The 19,506-nt window shown below is 36.8% G+C and overlaps 2 protein-coding genes across 3 annotated transcripts; both read left to right on the top strand.

The window, feature by feature from the left end:
• The first annotated feature begins 602 nt into the window (after window positions 1-602).
• Window positions 603-2,739, top strand: NF-YB6 (nuclear factor Y, subunit B6). 2 transcript variants are annotated; one of them, XM_089784793.1, is made up of 2 exons: window positions 603-657; window positions 2,168-2,739. In XM_089784793.1, the coding sequence occupies exons 1-2, from the start codon at window positions 603-605 to the stop codon at window positions 2,737-2,739; spliced, it is 627 nt and encodes a 208-aa protein (XP_089640919.1). The 2 variants fall into 2 exon arrangements, with proteins under 2 accessions (XP_089640919.1, XP_089640918.1); XM_089784792.1 differs by having other exon boundaries at window positions 2,153-2,739.
• A 1,783-nt stretch (window positions 2,740-4,522) lies between these two features.
• LOC110423711 (binding protein) lies at window positions 4,523-19,500 on the top strand. The gene is made up of 33 exons (XM_021438026.1): window positions 4,523-4,885; window positions 6,985-7,188; window positions 7,294-7,475; window positions 7,924-8,050; window positions 8,171-8,389; window positions 8,610-8,826; window positions 8,904-9,049; window positions 9,157-9,302; window positions 9,810-9,959; window positions 10,068-10,116; window positions 10,216-10,407; window positions 11,347-11,529; window positions 11,765-11,919; window positions 11,999-12,125; window positions 12,250-12,399; window positions 12,493-12,552; window positions 12,721-12,857; window positions 12,993-13,110; window positions 13,208-13,342; window positions 13,458-13,654; window positions 14,267-14,423; window positions 14,608-14,754; window positions 15,099-15,179; window positions 15,268-15,933; window positions 16,036-16,119; window positions 16,745-16,824; window positions 17,545-17,596; window positions 17,696-17,782; window positions 17,880-17,923; window positions 18,204-18,266; window positions 18,340-18,491; window positions 18,805-19,235; window positions 19,337-19,500. Exons 1-33 carry the CDS (start codon window positions 4,793-4,795, stop codon window positions 19,385-19,387), a joined length of 5,082 nt encoding a protein of 1,693 aa, XP_021293701.1. The 5' UTR covers window positions 4,523-4,792; the 3' UTR covers window positions 19,388-19,500.
• The last annotated feature ends 6 nt before the right edge of the window (window positions 19,501-19,506 follow it).

The raw sequence follows: 19,506 nt of genomic DNA, 5'->3' as shown, positions 1-19,506 counted from the left end.
AGATGAATAGACAAAGACACCAAAGGCAAACCTTTCCTTAAATTAGCAAATCGAAAGAGGCATTAGAGTTCCATAAATAGAGTTGTTTCGCATTGCACATTGGTGTCGCTTTGGCAAGAGTTACAACGATTGGTGCAACGCAGCGATATACGCAGGCAGCAGCATCCGACGTGATGTTTTTTTGGCCCCCTCGCCCTCATGCAACCGCAAGGGGAAGGAAAATTGATCATCGCGTTTTCGAAGGACACGTCGGAGTACGTGGCCACGTGCCTTGCTGGCTTTTATTTTATTAATGAATATATTTTAAACAACTTCAAATTTGCAGGTGAAATTCTTTTCCTCATTAGAGTTAAGTCTGATCACCAACAATCCTGTGCATTTTCTAATTAGATATGATGCTGATACTAGTACTGCCTCGTTCGCATCGCCTCGCCTCTCCTCGCCACGTGGGTTCCACCTTTTCAGCACTATATATGTTGACACTTGCCAGGTGCTCTCCTTCCTACCCTCTTAATTACAACTAAGACCGCGCAGGATTTACTCTTTAGAACTGTCTTCGTGCAAGAGAGGGAGGGGGAGAGTAAGAAAGGAGCCAGAAAGAGATGGAACGTGGAGGCTTCCATGGCTACCGCAAGCTCCCCAACAACACTACCTCCGGTAAAGTATACATACTTGAATAGACAAATAGCTTGAGAAACTGGTGAAATTATTGCTGACTCTTCTTGGATGCTGTTTTCTTCTTCTTTTTTTTAATTATCAACATGCATAGTGCAATGTATTGTTTGAGATGATTCTACCGGCCCTCTCATTCCTGTTTCCTCTCTTCTGGTGGTGTGGGAGGGACCTTAAGTACTCTAGCTAGTGTATATTGGGATTATCTCTTGCATGCAAATAAAAACTTTGGTTTCAGCCTATGTTCTGGATTTGTCACCTGTTCATCAGAAGTCATACATATAAAACTCATACCAACTCTTTTAATGCTCAAATCTATGTATATGTATTGGCAGATGTCTCTACAGCTTTCATTGTTGTTGTTTATTTCATAGGCTACGGCAGCGGTAGAGTTTCCACTCTGCCTTTTTTATGTACTTTTCAGTGGTCAATGATCTCCTGAGAATGCCAATACCTTGCCCATTACTCCAATCTTGTTATTTTCGCCGAGCTCTTCGGCTCTTAACTTTTAGTAGCATCAGTATCGTCGGGTTGCATGCCACTGCTAACTGCTTTCTTTCTTTCCATTGTAACATACAGTCCTCTGTTTCTTTCTCTCTCTCTCGGTTCTTGAAATCCTTTCCCTTCTTCCTTCAAGCAGTTTTCTTTTGTTCCTTCCCGTCCTCTCATATTTTCAATGCTTCATGTAAATGTGTTTAGTGGTTTGGTCAAGCTGATGAATATCATCGAAATGGCTGACGAAATTGGAGACACAAGCCCGTGTACAAGTGGCATGCCATATTTGACCCCACAAAAACAAGTGGCACCCATGCATTCTCTGGCATCAGGATTCAGTCAGGACCCCACTGTTTTTGTTGTTGAAAGGCCTGAGTCTCTTTTGCCTTAACAAACGAACAAAGCCATGCAGACCGGTTCAAATTTTGAAAAGTCATCGAACTTTTCCAACTTAACCAATTCTAAATCCTGGCGGGCCTTTTGCGTGCATATATAAAACTGAAAATGCAAGACAAGAATACACGATCGATCCTTATGAGTCAGTGCCATCGACGTAAGTCGTTTGTGGGTCTAACACTAGTTAACGCGTTGAGCGGGGCTTCGGTGCAGATTTCCAAAGTCCATTCTAGCTATATTACCGAGACTAAAGCACAATTGAGTATGACGCCAATTTGTGTGTTTTGTTGTGTCTAGTTTTCTCGTGCTCTCCTACCCTTTTACGCAGAGAAAAGAAGTCCGCTTACGGCTATATATGGGCTTAGTTCAACCGAAACTTTATCCCACTGGGTCGGCTGACGTGGTTGCGAAGAACTACGTCACGCCTTGTCTTCTGTGGACTTGTGCTCTTTCAAATGTTGCATATTTTTCTCAGACCCCATAAAGAAAACACAAGTGTTACTAAAGAGAATTGCATGCACTTACGGAAGATTTTTTGGCTTGTTTTGATTTGAAACTAAGTTAGCACAACATGCATTGTTTGTTCCAGGACTGAAGGTGCCAGAGATGAACATGAGAACGGCTGACGTCAACCATACAAACAACTACTCAAACTCTGATGACAATGAGTGCACTGTGAGAGAACAAGACCGCTTCATGCCAATTGCAAACGTTATCAGGATCATGCGCAAGATCCTCCCCCCACACGCCAAAATCTCGGACGACGCCAAGGAAACAATCCAAGAATGTGTGTCCGAGTACATCAGCTTCATCACTGGCGAAGCCAATGAGCGCTGCCAACGTGAGCAGCGCAAGACTATCACTGCTGAGGATGTGCTTTGGGCGATGAGCAAGCTAGGCTTCGATGACTACATCGAACCTCTGACAGTATACCTTCACCGCTACCGCGAGCTGGAGGGTGAACGTGGTTCGATCAGAGGTGAGCCACTGGGGAAGAGAGCAGTTGATTATGGAGCTTTGAGTGTTGCTGCTTTTGCACCGGCGTTCCACATGGGGCATCACCATGGGTTCTTTGGGGGTGGAGGAGCCATGGGAGGATATCTCAAGGATGCATCCAATGCAGGGTCATCACAGGCTGCAGTGGCAAATGGGGAACCATTCGGGCACCATAAATGAGGCAGCAATGGGCGAGGAAAGCTTGCAGCTGGCTGGGCTAGCTAACCATGTCACACTAACTCAAGTTTTATAAAATTCAAGATGTTTTAATGCTTTTTCACTAGAACATGATGATCCGTATGCTCTTTTAAAACATTTCTAGTAATTCTTAGCCTTATATTACCGTCTAATTCCCTCCTTTTCTTGTTTGTGACTTAATCGAAACAAGGTAAATTAAAGGATATAACCACCAAATAAGTGTAACTTTAATGGAGGTTTTTTCAAAAAAATAAATTTATGTTTTTGGGCCTCCTCCATGGGATCTTTTTAATTGGGGCCTACGTGGTTTGAGTTCGGAGAGTTAACCCCAAATTGGCCCTCTCTGTTTTACCCACTATGGCGGTAAAGTGAAAACGTTTTAACAGTTTTTACCAACTTTACTTTTGAGTGTGTCACCCACTCTGACTCATTAGCCGAGTTGAGTTAAGTTCAGGTAGGTTCTGTTCGTCCCTCGCCACGTGCCATACTCCCCACACGAATCTAGAGCTTCTAAAATCTTAACTCCTTAAAATATCCTGCCACTACTCCACGTCATCATCTCTCTCTTTCGTCATCTTTACTGTATTTCACCCTCATTTCCTTTTTTCGTTAGATTCTCACCCTCTCCATTTCTTCTGCTCTTCATTCGCATCCACCGTCTTTCCTGCTTTGGCAAAACAACCTTCTTTTTGTGTAATTCTATTTTTACCGAAATTTTTACTTGGAGCTAGGCAAACTAATAATGCTTTATGATAAGTTTTTCATATTTTTATATAAAAATATTTAGAAAGTAGATTACATACTATATATATATATATATATTTATATTTATGTGTGTTGTATAAATGTAAATCCAATTAACAAAGTACCAAAATGTTTCAAAATTGTCTATTGGGGACTTTTTGATCGTTCATGTGTCACGTAAAAGAAAAATCCAAATGTATCACTCAAAGAGAACAAATATATGATCAAATGTGAGAGTTTTTTTAAACTTCCTTTTTATATATAGATAATAATTTTTTTTTATCGTTTGTTTCTTTGACATTAAAATGCATCAAAATCCTCTAAATAAGAGATGGTAGTTGCTTTAATCTTAATAAAAAAAAAGAAAATTCATTTCATTTAGAAATTTTAAACTCAAGTAAGAATGAACCATCATTTGTGAAATAATAAAAAAACAAAATATTTTTAATAAATTTTAAATAAGTTCCTACTTTTATATTATATTCAATTAAGTTTTTAAATTTTTTATTTTTAGTCAATAAACTTTTTATATCTAATGATTAATTAATTGTTGTTTCTCAAAATGTTCATTATTGTTTTATACTAAATGATGTTAATGTGACATGTTATAACAGATAATGAGTATGTTAACGTGAAATGATGATATAATTATATGATATTTTTTACTTTTCATATCAATATTGCATGATACAAGAAAAATATGTGATATTTTAATTAATGATAGTTAATCAACTATTCATTATGAAAATTTATTTGATTTAAAATAAAAAAATATAAAAATTTAATTAAATATAATAAAATAATAAAAAATTATTTAAAAATTTTTAAATAATTCAATAGGGACTTTTCAAAATATTATCCCTAAAAATGTGTGAACCATTGCGAACAACCTAATCAGGGGGCAAAATGAGAGATGGAATAAAAATACAAGGACTAGGAGTTGCAAAAACTCGAAAAGATGAAGTCAGCATTTGGGGGAATTTAAGTTGCATTTAGAGCTCATTTCGGGTCCGTGCTCGAAAGGCCCCCAACCCCGAGAAACTTGAAAGAAGGAAAGAAAGAAAAGAAACCCAGAAAAATAATATAAAAAATAAGAAAAAAAAGAGAGAGCGAGAGAGAGGAAGAGAAAACACCCCCCGAGTCCACAGTCGAAACAAAACAAAAACCCAAAAACCCTCTTTTTTCTCTTTCTATCTATCTCTGTTTCGTTATCGAGTGAGCCGATGAGCTGAGCGAGAGAGAGGGAGCGCTGCTACTTGCCTTGTCAATAAGAACTACGAATTCGTCAGGAATGGCGCAGAAGCTGGAACAGCAGCTCAAGGAGGTGGGATCCAAGCTGGAGTCTCCCCCCTCCACCAAGGACGCTCTTCTCAAGCTCTTAAAGGCACGCATTCTTCTTTTTTTTTTTTCCCCTAATTTCTTCCTATTTCCCCTATCTCCTTATCAAATTATTATAAACTATTCTCTTTTCTGGATAATTTAGGCCTTCTTTCTTTCTTAACAATATATATATATATATCCTATATATATATATTGAGTATTTTATCCTTTTTTTTCCTGTTAGTCGTCTCTGTTTTGCTCTCCTGGAAAGCCGCGGTAATTAGAAGAAGCGACGGAATCCTCAGTTGTCCTTTGCTGCTTGGATTTTTTTTTGGTGTTATATTGAATTACTGAATTCGAGTGAGCTTCGTCGTTGTTCTAGGGTTAATTCAAACTAAGCTTTTTCTTAAGGATTTAGATTTTAAGGGTATAATGGAGCGCTTTGATTAATTAGCCTTCTTAGTTTCTCAATGGGAGTTTCAAGAAATTTGGTTTAATTAGGGTTGTTTCACAATTCACGAGGTTTCTCCAACGTAACATATTTTTTCACATAATTCAAGCTAACTTGAGTTTCCACTTGTATTTTATGGCCTTAATTTGCTGGATGATATGATATCTATTGAGGTCAGAGATTGTTTTTTATATTAAATTCGAGGTATGGTACTTGGGTTAAGATGTTCTGTTGTTCTTGGGTCAATTAGTTGTGTCTTCAAAAGCGGTTCCCCAAGGTAGTGAATCAGGACCTATGTCAGCTGCAATGTGCTATGAGTAGACTGTGTTTGACTTTTGGCTTTTCAAAATTTGATTCTGAATTGTGCACCAGTATGAGTCCAACAAATGCAGAAACAGAGTCTTAAAATGTCATACATTCATGACGATGATAGATAACCTGTTCCAGACTTAAGGTACCTCAGTATGCCATAAATTTTTAGTTTTGAGTGTTCATCACGGATACACCACCCACCCACACTTTGCATAAGAGGGCAAAAAAATTGTACTACGAGGCTGGTCTTATTTTGCCATTCTTTGTACTCAGTTTCATTTACTTGTGCATACTGGGGTATTGCTTAATTTACTTTTCACATGATTAAACAATCATGTGGTCCTTGCTTTAATTTATGTATGGTTGATTAAGTTTCCATTGATAAAACAAATGCCTATCAACAAACAAGTAGTTAGGTTGACTCGAAGCAGTGGCAAATAGCTATTAAAGGGTTTCTTGTCTTAACTGAACACAGGGCCGAGTGATTTTGTTGAATATGAATGGATTTATTTTTGTAGTACATGGTGCTTAGGGATTTCCAATGGTGAACTTATTATATTGTTAATGAGCTGAAGAGGCATCTTGTTATGCATGAAAAAAAATGGCTCTTCTTTCATGTTTGTTGAGTGGAGTGGAAAACTAAGATGTTTTTTACCCTTGAGTTTGTTTGAATTATGGATTAAAGGCATGCCCATGAGAATGGTAAAATATATATTGGCATCTAATGATGCTGTAAAGAAGCCAGTACCAGCGCTGACTAGGGAGCATGTACAGATAGAGTTTCTCTATATTTTGAAGTCTATTATGAATAAAAAGTTGGATCTCATTGAACTGTTTAAAACATGTTAGGCTATTATGGATGTTAGATTGCCTTTTGCTGTTAACTAAAAATCACACAAGTTTTTCCATCAACCTTTTGTCTTTCTTCTCTTTCATTGGGTGGTTGGTGTGTGCTAAATCCTATAAGTTTACAGAATCCACCAAGTATGTAGGTCAATTATAGCTCACCCATTGGAAACTGTGTCACTCATTTTTTTTTTATTATGGCCTGAGGCTGTGTGGACTAGACATTTATTTAATACTATGTGTAGGAATTAGAGAAGTTTTTTCGCTAAAATCACCCTTATGTTCTCAATGTGTTGCCTGTTGTTTTTCTCTGTTTTCTTTTATGCTTTGCCTATTTTTATTGATATTTCTCAAATCATGTTTTTCATGTTATTGGCACATATCTGGCATGACAAATGGGTGTGTTGTAAGATTTACTGTTTCATAATGCTTGCACATCTTGGTAAATGCTTGAACTTGTGAATTTATGTATTTTATGCTTATCAAAATCAGCTGCAGACATTTACTTTTATTATTTAGAATATATTGTGAATATTTTGTCCTCTAATCTGCAGCAAGCTGCTACATGTCTTTCTGAGCTTGATCAGTCTCCACCATCATCAATAATGGAATCAATGCAGCCTCTTCTTAATGCAATTGTCAAGCCAGAATTGCTGAAGCATCAGGATAGGGATGCCAAACTTCTAGTTGCAACCTGTATTTGTGAGATAACTCGGATTACTGCACCTGAAGCGCCTTATAGCGATGATGTTCTAAAGGTGCTTTTCTTTCATGAAGGTTGACTGTTTGTGGTCTTGATTTTCTTATAAACTAATAAATTTTCAACTGAACTCCTGTGTGATTGATGAGTGGCATGCTTGCAGGATATTTTTCACTTAATTGTTGGCACTTTTCATGGATTGAGCGATACTAGTGGTCCATCATTTGGAAGGAGAGTTGTCATTTTGGAGACTCTTGCAAAATATAGATCATGTGTTGTGATGTTGGATCTTGAATGTGATGATCTCGTGAATGAAATGTTCAGTACATTTTTTGCTGTTGTCAGGTGTGTAACGTATTTATTTTCTTTGAGTAAAGTGCTTGTATCAACATTTACTCATTACTACCATTTACCTAAAAGTTTTGTGTTGCATGCATACATAAACACTTTAATTAATATTGAACGGTAGAAAGTTGACGTGGCTGTTATTTATATGGAATGGTACAATGTAATATCATTCTTAGTTTTTGGCTTCAATGTGATGGCCAAGATATGCCTGCTATCTCTTAGTGCTTGTATGTTTCTGGACCTTAAAATAGTACTTCTGTAGATATGTGCATATCTGTCTTCTGGTTGGGTTGATGTGTGAAGGTTTCATTTCCCCATGGATTGTGTTTGCACTGAGTAGATGTGGGAGACATACAGTGGTCATGAGTTGTGTATAGCCTTTTTTTTTTTGTTATATTCTATAATTATCATGGACTGAAGGAGTGATTTTTACTACATATTGCAGGGATGATCATCCGGAAAGTGTTCTATCATCAATGCAAACAATCATGATTGTTGTGTTAGAAGAGAGTGAAGATATTCGAGATGATCTTTTACTTATTATATTATCTGCATTAGGTCGTAATAAAAGTGTAAGAATTTCTTGTTCGATCTGCTTATTGCTTACGTGTAATGTAGCTGCCTTTATGCATTCCTTAGAAGTTATAGTTCTTAATTGGAAGGGCATTTATTTCTGGAATCTATAATCTCAGGATGTTACTCCAGCTGCAAGGAGACTTGCTATGAATGTCATGGAGCAGTGTTCAGGAAAACTTGAAGCTGGCATAAAACAGTTTCTTGTATCATTGATGTCAGGAGATAATCAGTCAGTAAACAGTGAAATTGACTACCATGAAGTTATCTATGATGTTTATTGTTGTGCTCCTCAGATACTATCAGGAGTTGTCCCATACCTCACAGGAGAGCTGTTGGTAATTACATATTAACAATAATTCTTTTCATGCTTTTGAGGTTGTAATGTTTGTAGTTCTGAAACATTTAAGTCCAGCTTTTTGGTGATAAGAGACTTTCTTGACTTTATTATTTATTATGGATTTGTCATAGTTTTAATCTTATTCTGGGGAGATGAGTTCAAAGATTATTGAAGTTTGATAACAAATATCTGACATGTATAAGTAACAATATGTGCAGACTGATCAATTAGACACTCGTTTGAGAGCTGTGAGATTGGTTGGGGACCTCTTTGCTCTGCCAGGCTCTACCATCTCTGAAGCATTTCAGCCAATATTTTCAGAGTTTTTGAAAAGGTTGACTGATAGGGTTGTTAGTGTTCGAATGTCTGTCCTTGAACATGTTAAGAGCTGTCTGTTGTCGTATTCTTCCAGATCCGAGGCTCCTGAAATTATCTGTAAGTGTCCTTTTTTTTTTTGAACATATTTATTTTAGTGTTACTTTGCAAATTTTGATCTTGTTCTACATTTCTAGCTGCTCTCTGTGACCGGCTGTTAGACTATGATGAAAATGTTCGAAAGCAAGTTGTGGCTGTGATTTGTGATGTTGCTTGTCATTCACTTGTTTCCATTCCTGTTGAGACTGTAAAACTAGTTGCAGAGCGTCTTCGAGACAAATCTGTATGTTCATTTTTCCTGTACTTCTTTGATTGCTTTTGTTACCCCTTGTCTATCCAGTGTTCATTACCTATGGCATTAAACTTTTTCCTCTTGTTTGGAATTTACAGAAGCTTGTTAAGAAATATACTATGGAAAGACTGGCAGAGATATTCAGAGTTTATTGTGCTAGCCGCTCTGATGGCTCAATTAATCCTGATGAATTTGATTGGATACCGGGGAAGATTTTGAGGTGTTTTTATGACAAAGATTTTAGGCAAGTCATTTTAGATTTCTTGCAACCTATGATTAATTTTGCACTTGTTTAAGTTTTATCTCATCATTTATCTTTGTTTTTCGTATTATTCAAAGTTTAGGGGCTATTAAGTTAATTCATTTAGATCTCTCAAATATTAGGAAAAATTGGTAGATATAAGAAGAGATTGTATAACCGTAGCTTTGGAAGTATGCTGTATCTTCAACTCTTCATTAATATCTTCCATATATCTCGTGAATTAAAGCCATGAAAAGAAATTCAAAATTCTTATTTTAAAAAATTGCCTTTAGTGTTTTTTTTTCCATGTGTGTGCATCTAGTTATTAGAATGAATAAGTACTCCATAAAATTATTTATTAGTACCTTAGTGAAAATTTTTCCCCTCTCAGCAAAATGCTTGAAACAAGATGGTGCCGAGTAGAAGATTGAAAGTGTTTTCTGCTATGACTCTTTGTTGGGTGTGTCTCTGGCACAATCAGCCTTTTTAATGTGTAGATCTGCCTTGCAGGTCAGAAACAATTGAATCTGTTTTATGTGGGTTCCTCTTTCCGACTGAGTTCTCAATCAGAGATAAAGTTAAATGTTGGATAAGAGTTTTCTCAGGGTTTGACAAAATTGAGGTGAAGGCACTTGAGAGGATGCTGGAGCAGAAGCAAAGGTATCTTGTAAATGCTTTGGTGTGCGGCTTTTGAGTAACTTTCCCTTTTCAATTGTGTATTTAATGGATTGTAAACTGATTTTCAGGGGATTTCCTGTTGGATTGCAGGTTACAGCAAGAGATGCAGAAGTATCTCTCTCTCAGGCAGATGCATCAGGTTTGAAGTTTTGATTGCTGAACTTGAATCCTAAGCAGAAGAAGTTAAGCTTCTATGGAATGTGTCAAAACTTAAATACTGGTTCTTACTCAAATGCAGGATAGTGATGCTCCTGAAATACAAAAGAAAGTTTTATTTGGCTTCCGAATCATGTCCCGCCCTTTTTCTGATCCTGTGAAGGCTGAAGAGTGTTTTCAGATTCTTGATCAGTTGAAAGATGCTAACATCTGGAAGATTTTAATGAATCTTCTGGATCCAAATACCAGCTTCCATCAAGCTTCTAGTGGTCGGGTAGGTTATAAGATGTTAACAAATGGAAATTAAATGGGAAGTTTGCAGAGAATGTTTTTGGATTTTGAACTATTTAAGCAGGCATGAAGTATCAAACCAAAACCACTTTCGGAAAATTGGGCGTTTGCTATTTAAAATTAGAAAGTTTTAATGGATTTTTTACCTCGGAAGTCTTACTAACAATAATGAGACTAGAAAATTTAAAAGCAAACTAACTAATTCAACTCCACTGCTTTTGTTTCTCAAGTGTCTGTATCTATACAGCTCTTCTGGCCATCCCCTAAGCATCATTGTTATTTATGCTAGGACCACCATCATTCCCGGAATGGCAACAAGCTGATGCTGTCTCTCTTATTACCCGCAACATCCCTTCTGGTGCCATAATTGCCGCCATTACTTAATGACAACAACTCATTAGTTAGCTTCCTTAGGTGCATCAGCAAAGTGCAGATCCACTTAACATGAATGCTTAAAAAACATTATCTCAACTGGTTACTGTTGCAATTTGTAGCTTCTTAAAGAAAAAAAGTAAGAAAAAATAAATTTACTGCTTCTGCCACTGCCTCTGGTGAATCTTTCCACAATCTAGGTCATCTTAACTGGGTAACCCATTATCTTATCCAAGAAAGCATTTTTTTAAGCCTTTCAGTTCTAATATTGTGGTTAAGTGGTAGCTTCTATTCTACCAATATTGTTATCAATTGGCTCGATTGGTACTTCAACAATAAAGTTTTCTTATGCCACTTTTGCTGCCCCACAATACTGGTGGCCGCCCTTTCTTATAGCCCACCTTGTATTTTATCTTCTTTGTGAGCAGTGTAGCTCAGAAGTGAACTTCTCTCTGATTTTAGGGGAAATGAACTGTGATGAGTAATTTGAACCATGAAATCTATTTTTTTACTGTACCATTTATCTTTGCTATATTTTTGTAATTTGCAGGATGATTTGCTTAAAATACTTGGTGAGAAGCATCGGCTCTATGATTTTCTGAGTACTCTCTCTTTGAAGTGTTCTTATCTACTTTTTAACAAGGAGCATGTGAAAGAAATCCTTCTGGAGGCTGCTGTACAGAAGTCTACTGAAAATACACAATACACACAATCTTGCATGAATTTACTTGTGGTAATAATTGGTCTTCTATGGAAACTTGTTTTTCTAGTTGTGAGCAAGTGCACTTGTGCATATGTGTTTGGTCTGCTTTTGTGTCTGTCTTTTTCTATTCTCAGGTTTACAATGTTATTAAGAGTTTGCAATATTAGGGTCTTCTACAATAGGCCCTGTAATAGTTGCTTATGTTCCTTTTCTCTCAGAAACAGATTCAAGTTATGTTTTTAAATATCTGTTGGTGACTTTGCAGATTTTTGCTCGCTTCAGTCCGTTGCTGCTGGGTGGAGCTGAAGAAGAACTGGTTAATTTTCTGAAAGACGACAATGACATAATAATAGAAGGCATTTTGCATGTTTTAGCTAAGGCTGGTGGTACCATCCGAGAACAACTTGCGGTGTCATCAAGGTGCAACTTTGGAATTCTCAACTTGGTAGAGTCAGTTCTTCATCCATATTCTTACTATCTTCCTAATGGTTGTTTGCAGTTCAATCGACCTTATATTGGAGAGGCTTTGTTTAGAAGGTAGTCGAAGACAAGCCAAGTATGCTGTGCATGCACTAGCAGCAATAACTAAGGATGATGGGCTCAAGTCCCTCTCGGTTCTGTATAAGGTTATGCAGTACTTCATGCATCATCTGTTTATCTATTCAAAATGTGTTAATTTTCATAAAAATGTATTAAGTAGCATTTTCTTGATATATGTGCCTAACCTGTGGTGTCTTACTCAATTTGCAGAGGCTTGTAGACATGCTTGAGGAAAAGATGCATTTGCCTGCTGTACTACAATCTTTGGGTTGTATAGCTCAGACTGCAATGCCTGTTTTTGAAACTAGAGAGAGTGAAATTGAAGAATTTATTCAGAGCAAAATTTTGAGATGCAGTAATGTATGCCTTGTGAGATACATTGTAGTCTTCAACAATTTTCTATATGTGGCATACTTATTAATTTTCATGCATAAACCTTCTTGATTTCTTCAGAAAGCAGATGGCAGTGCAAAAGAATGTTGGGATGACAAAAGCGAAATTTGTCTGTTGAAGGTTGTGGATAGTTGTAATTTTGTTATGTTTCTTCATTTAAGATAAATGCAATGGCATTATTATCAGTATCTCATAGAACACTGAGTCCAGGGTTTCATTTTTTGAAGTTTTTCTTCTTAATTTTTTTAAATGGATCTCTCATCCTGCAATCTTATTTTTGTACCACAGGTATTTGGGATAAAAACATTGGTCAAAAGTTACTTGCCTGTTAAAGATGCTCATCTTCGTCCCGGTATCGATGACCTTCTAGTACTCCTTAGAAACATACTTTCTTTTGGTGAAATATCAGAAGATATAGAATCAAGGTACCATAGCTTACATTGGGAGGTTTCTTTTTTCTCCTTACTAATATTTTGTGTGGCTATTGAAAATCTTTGTTGATTATGCTCAATTTGTTAGTATGTGTTGCTCGTTGAAGCTCAAATTTTACTGTCTTACAGTTCAGTTGATAAGGCCCATTTAAGGCTTGCTGCAGCCAAGGCAGTTCTTCGTTTGTCGCGGACCTGGGATCATAAGATCCCTCTTGATGTTTTCCACCTAACTTTGAGGACCCCAGAGGTGCATTCATTTACAAAATATAAATTATTGTTCTTGTTTCCTTTAACTTTTCTTGTTCACCTTTCCTTTTCTCTTATGTTCTTTGCTTGTCGTCTAGATCTCTTTCCCACAGGCTAGGAAACTATTCCTCGGCAAAGTTCATCAGTATATAAAGGATCGGCTCTTGGATGCAAAATATGCTTGTGCTTTCTTATTTAGCATCACTGGATCAAAACTGCTTGAGTGTGATGAGGTTTTCATGCTGCACTTGAGTTTTTCAGTGTAGTTCTTGTGTCCAATTAAATCCATGGTTCCATTATGGCAAGATTTGTAAAAGTTGTTTTTTTCCATTGTGTTCAAAATGGCAGGAAAAACAAAATTTAGCCGATATCTTTCAAATGTGTCAGCAGGCAAAAGCACGGCAGGTTGCTATACAGGCTGATACAAATTCCTCGACTACATATCCCGAGTACATCCTGCCTTATTTGGTCCATGCTCTTGCTTATCATTCATGTCCCAACACAGATGAATGCAAGGATGTCAAAGCATTTGAATTAATATATCGGTATATCAATTTGCTTTAATTCTATCTTCAATATGTTTTGAGATATAATTTCAGATGCTATGGTTAAAATGGTGTTATCCCACATTGATCAAGTTTGGGGGCTTCTTTGACCTTGTACTGAAGAGAGGCTTCTTTGACCAAGGCATCTTACTTTGGACCAATTGATAGATAACAACTTGAGCTCTTACCATGCAAAGGGATCCAATGTGAAACTAATTGGCAATAGGTTAGGAGGCCCAACCTGAAAATAGGGTCATACAAATCCTCAAATTTAACTGCTTGGGTTAAGACATTTGAATTACATTAAATAGATTAAAAATAAAAGACGTAATAAACTTTTTATTTTTCTTATTCTGATGGATTAGCCGACTTTGTATTGCCTGTTACTCTGAATCCTCAACACTAAAATTTATCTGTTTGCACTGTTATTTGAACAAACTTTGGTAAAATTGTTTTTCATTGCTGCAGTCTAAAATGATATATTTTGTAGTGATGAGGTTGGACTATTCTAAATGATTGCATTTTTGTTGTAGGTAGAAATGATTACTTGGTAATTTGTCTTTATTGAGAACATTTATAGTCATTGAACTCTGTTTATTCTGTATTTTTCAGGCAGTTGTACATGACTATTTCTATGTTGGTGAATAAAGATGAAGATACCAAGTCAGAAGCTGGCACAAACAAGGAGAAGGAGAGTATTTCTATGATATTCTCTATCTTTCAGAGTATCAAGCGCTCTGAAGACCTTCTTGATGCAACAAAATCAAAGGTTCAGTGCGAAGATTATTTTTATAGTTTAATAGTTTCTATTGCCCACCTTTACCATTTCTTAGTATAACTAGTTGATAGGTTAACAGATTTGCCTCTGAGAAAAGTTAAAGCCCCCCCTCACAAAAACGAAAAAGAAATGAAAAGAAAAAGATGCTAATTTGAATAATATTGATTTTTTTCAGAATTCGCATGCTATTTGTGACCTTGGACTTTCCATCATGAAGCGCCTAGCTTATAAGGAGGAGGATTTACAGGGGCTTATACAGCCAATCTCTCTGCCCCCACTTCTGTATAAACCATATGAAAAGAAAGAAGGTGAAGATTCCCAGGTAAGACTTTAAATATATTTGTCTAATTTTATTATATTTTTGCTGCTTCCTCCATGGAAATATGCAGTGTCAAATTATCTGAAGCTCTCTCACTGCAATTGGGCAGTGATAAGAAAAACTGTGCCTAGCTGTGGGGCTTTCAATTTGCAATTTTTAACTCGAGAGACTGGATGTCATCTATTTATTAAGTAAAGTATATAAGAGCCAGATTTATTTGTAGTGAACCTGATTGTCAGATATCATGAACTCAGTGCAGGCAATACTGATTTGTTCATTTGCTGCATACTTGGGCTATACATTTTGTACCATATTGTTGATTATTGCTTTTGTATGTTTTTTGATAGGCTGGTGAAGGGCAAACATGGTTAGCTGATGAGAATGTCCTGTCTCACTTTGAATCCCTTAAGTTGGAATGTGATGGAACAGTATGATTTGCTGCCTTTCATTCATCTATAGGGTACTATCTGGTGGTGTTATGTTGTTCACTAACTTTTCCTTCTTTGATCACATTAGGTTCATATGGAGATTGCTGAGGATGAGTCTCTCAAAGACAGTGAAATAGATGGAAATGAAGTGCCACTCAGAAAAATGATTAAGCGATTAAAATCTAAAGGAGCCAAGGATGGAAAGGCAAAAAAGAACAAATCTCCCTCAGCAGAAGCAAAAGATGCTGAAAATGATGTTGATATTTTGAAAATGGTAAGGGAAATAAATTTGGATAGTCTAGTGATGCCCAGTAAGTTCGAATCAAGCAATGGTCATAAACATTTTCCTACCAAGAAAGCAAAATTGGAGCAGGAGCATCAGAAAGGTAAAAAGAGAAAAATCACTGGTGCAGATTCTGTGCCAGTGCCTAAACGAAGGAGGTCATCGTCTGCTCATGGTCCTTTCAAAATTTCAAGAAGTGCTTCTACAGTCCCTTTGAGAGATTCAGGAGATGACTGGCATCAAGTTAAAGATTCCTCATTTCAATCTACTGAAATGAACATAGATGAACTCCATGATTCAAAAGATAAAATGCCTCCACACCAAAAATTGAATGAGAACACTGAATCGGACTATTTGGTATCATGCATTCGGAGGAAAAGAAGCGTCTCATCAAAAGGTAAAGGTAAAGGCTCTGATTGGGTTCATAGTGATGAGGGAAATGAAGACGGAGCTGATGATGAAAATATGGAGGTGTGCTTTTTGTATTGGGTTAAATTTGCTATCAGGGATTCACACGTTTCATGTTCTCATGGTTGTCACTGTTGTGAATATCTGTTTTATATTTCCATGCAGAAATTGGACACCACCATTGGTATTAAGTCTGTGGCGGGATCTAGCAAGAAACAGAAGAGGAGGAGCATTTCAGGATTAGCAAAGGTCAATTTTTTTCACATCTTTTTAAATCAACTATAAGGCTTGTTAATTGATGCTGTTGTATGAAATATACAAAATGGCTAAGCCTTTGGATTCACAGCTACTGCAAAGTAAGGATGTGAATGTAAATCCTGGTGGCATTTATAAGGTGGTTTCCTTTGGCGCTGCCCCACAGTATTTGCCCCTGGAACCTCCACCCACCTGCCTCCCCTAGCCCTTTCTCATCCTCGCTTTATGGCTTGGCATTGCCACGCAATTATCTAGTTTGTGTGGTGCAAATAAATTATGCAGAAACTCTTACAGTTTGTGAAAATATGTCTGAGGTTGTAATCTAATTGATGTCTTCTATTTGCTCTACTAATTTTAGAAAATGATATTAGATATCTAACAAAGCTATTGCAGCCCATGCCTATATGTAGAGCTCACTTTTCCTCTTTCATGTTCACTCTTGTTCTGCTTAAAACATTTTAATTAAGTTATGTTACAATATTTGTGTCATTGTTGCCCTATTAGCGTTTTCTTAACACATTTAGAAATGGCTTTTTTGTCATTGTTCCAATCATCTTGGTTACTTGAAGCGTTAAGCTCTTTGTTCAATTATCGGATCTACTTTGTTCCCCTTGTTCAGGGCTCAACAAAGGAAGGTGGAATTGATATTGCAGACTTGATTGGTCACAGAATAAAAGTATGGTGGCCCATGGATAAGCAGTAAGTCTCCAAAACTTTTGCTGTTCTATGCAGCATAATCCAACAGTATTGCTGTGACTTATTCTGTGAAATAGATGATTGTCAGGCTCAATCTCCTTCATTGTAATTCACACTATATTTATGCTGCATTCATGTGTTTGAGAATTCACACGAGGCTTCATCTCTTAGGATTCTTTCTTTAAACGTGGAATTTTGAAAATGAGTTTGTGCTCTTGGTAGATCTGATATGGCCATTTCAGCTTGCTCCTTGGCAAATTTGCAAATTCTTCCTCTTTCTTCTTGTTGTACTGAGGGCCAAAGTTTTATTTGAAACAGTGTTCTGGTCTTCCTGCAGCGTGAGGTTTTGATATCATTTTTCATATTCTAATGAACTATTGTGTTTATCTGGTTAACTTAAAAGTTTCTGTCTGAGTATGAATTATATGGTGTGCATGATTGCACTCTGTAATATTTCTTGTTCCATCCAAATTCCCTCCACATTGTTATACCTGTTAGCATTATTTAATTTGAAAGGTTGCAATCTGATTTTGCATTACATCATTCTTCATGACTCTGTGCTTGTACTGCCGTGTAGGCTTCCTTTCCATCGTGTTTGAACGTTAGAGACGTTATTATGAACCTACTAAGGTTTTAATTTTGTTTAAAGAATACATCTTTTAGGCAAAAAGATCCAATTATGGAGGTACTCATTGATTCTATCTTTATTGCTGTAAATGACAGGTTTTATGAAGGCACGGTTAAGTCTTATGACCCTTTAAAACGGAAGCATGTGGTAAGCTGCAGCTTCTTGCCTGCGGGAAAGCATGTTTGTGCCATCAGATGTGAATTACTAAATCATTTTTTTTTTCTTCTGTGGCTCTTTTCTTATTAGGTATTGTACGATGATGGAGACGTGGAAGTACTCCGTCTGGAAAGAGAGCGCTGGGAGCTCATTGACACTGGCCGCAAGTCTGGAAAGGTTAAGACTTCATGTCTTGCATTTTTTCTGAAGCTAAAATCATTTTATTTCTGTTTGAGCTTGATTCTGATATCTCTTTCCCTTGCACTTTCTACAGAAGGCAAATTCAGTGAAAGGCAGCAAGGTTGCTCAGAAGGAATTGTATGTGCTATCTATTAATGCAGTATTTTAGATAATTCTCTTTTGAATCTCACTTGGGTGTGTAGTTGTTTGTGTCTTCGTTCCCACTTGGTCAAAAAAATAAAATAAAATAAAATAAAATAAAGTGAAAAGAAAAAGATAAGCTACCCCGTATAAAGAGAGAACTGTTGTCTAAGTTAATTGTAACATGAGTGTCACTTTGTGATTATGGCATATGTTTTGAGGATGACTTGTTCGCACATTTAGACATTAACACTCTTGTTGCTTCATGACTTTCCAGGTCTCCTGGGCAGAAAAGTAAGAGCTTAGGTGGTTCACGTCAGAATAAGAGTTCGTTAAAGATGTGCGTAACCACTATCAATATGAAGTTATTTGCCTTTCATTGAATTGTGGATTAATTGATATTTGATTTGCAGAGTTAAAGGGAAAAGAACTCCAAAGAAAAACTTGAAGCACTCTTTAAGAGGTGCATTGAATACTAACTTCACTAAACCTGACGCTGAAGAGAAGACTGATGTATCAAAATCTAAACCCACTGCTGCGAATAAAATTCATAAGATGAACTCAGGTGTTCTTCATTAAATTTTCAAATCTATTCTGGAAGCTGTTTTGATTTCTGCAGAATTTGCTCTGTGCTTGAAAGTTAGCCTGCTTTATATTTTTGTTATCATCAAATAAAAGTGTGATGTAACCTGATTTAATGTCATTTAGATTGAATTTTTTGCAATGAACATCTTTTATGGTTGAAAGCAACAGTATTTCTGGTGAGTGTAGGATGTGTCAATTGAAAAATCGAGGAACAAGAGTGAGATGCTGGGTCCTTATTTCTCCTTCCCCTTGCATTTCATTTCTTTAGATTTATTTTGCTTTCCTTTTCCTAGGTGATTCTGAAGGAGCACACACTGAAATGGTAGATGAGAACGTGACAGATAGGGAAGAATCCGAGAAGGAAGTGGCTTCAGTTTCCCAGGTGAGATGTTCAGAAGATACAAAGGGAAGCCCAAATCAAGCTGAGCAGTCTGATGAAGTAAAATCTGATGCTGATGGGAATCTTTCTGAAGATGTGGATAGTATTTCAGGAAATGCTCAAAAAGGGGAAGGGGAAGAGAAATCTCGTTCAGAAGAGAAAGTAGCTGGTGATTCTAGTGAAAACTCGAGAGAGGATGCTAGTAAAGCAACTGATACGAAACCCAAAGAGACTCAAGAAAGTGATAATAGTGAGAGTAAATCTCCAATTCTGAAGAAATTCCAGAAAGGATCTTTGATGCGGTCAGATACTGTGGATTCTGGGATTTCTGACGATGAGCCCCTTGTAATTACATCTAGCTGTGTTTATAGTGTTATAAATGTTATTGACTGGAATTTGATGTTTTTCTTGTATTTTAATTTGATTTTCTTTCTGAACAAATGCAGAGCAAGTGGAAGCGTAAAGCTGGGAAATCAGGTTCAAAGCGAGTGCAGTAGGAAGCTGAACACCTCAATAGCAGCCTCCACTATAAAACTGGGAAACAAGAGGTGGTGTGTGAGATCAAGTCGGCTGCTGGGAAAGAAGCTAACAGATTGCAGAAGATAAGGGAAGGAGG

Source organism: Theobroma umbraticum, unplaced genomic scaffold (genome assembly GCF_002168275.2).
Source record: "Theobroma umbraticum cultivar Fairchild unplaced genomic scaffold, ASM216827v3 scaffold_204.0, whole genome shotgun sequence".
Taxonomy (NCBI): domain Eukaryota; kingdom Viridiplantae; phylum Streptophyta; class Magnoliopsida; order Malvales; family Malvaceae; genus Theobroma; species Theobroma umbraticum.
The sequence above is the reverse complement of the archived record's forward strand: the minus strand, read 5'-3'. Positions and strand labels throughout refer to the sequence as shown.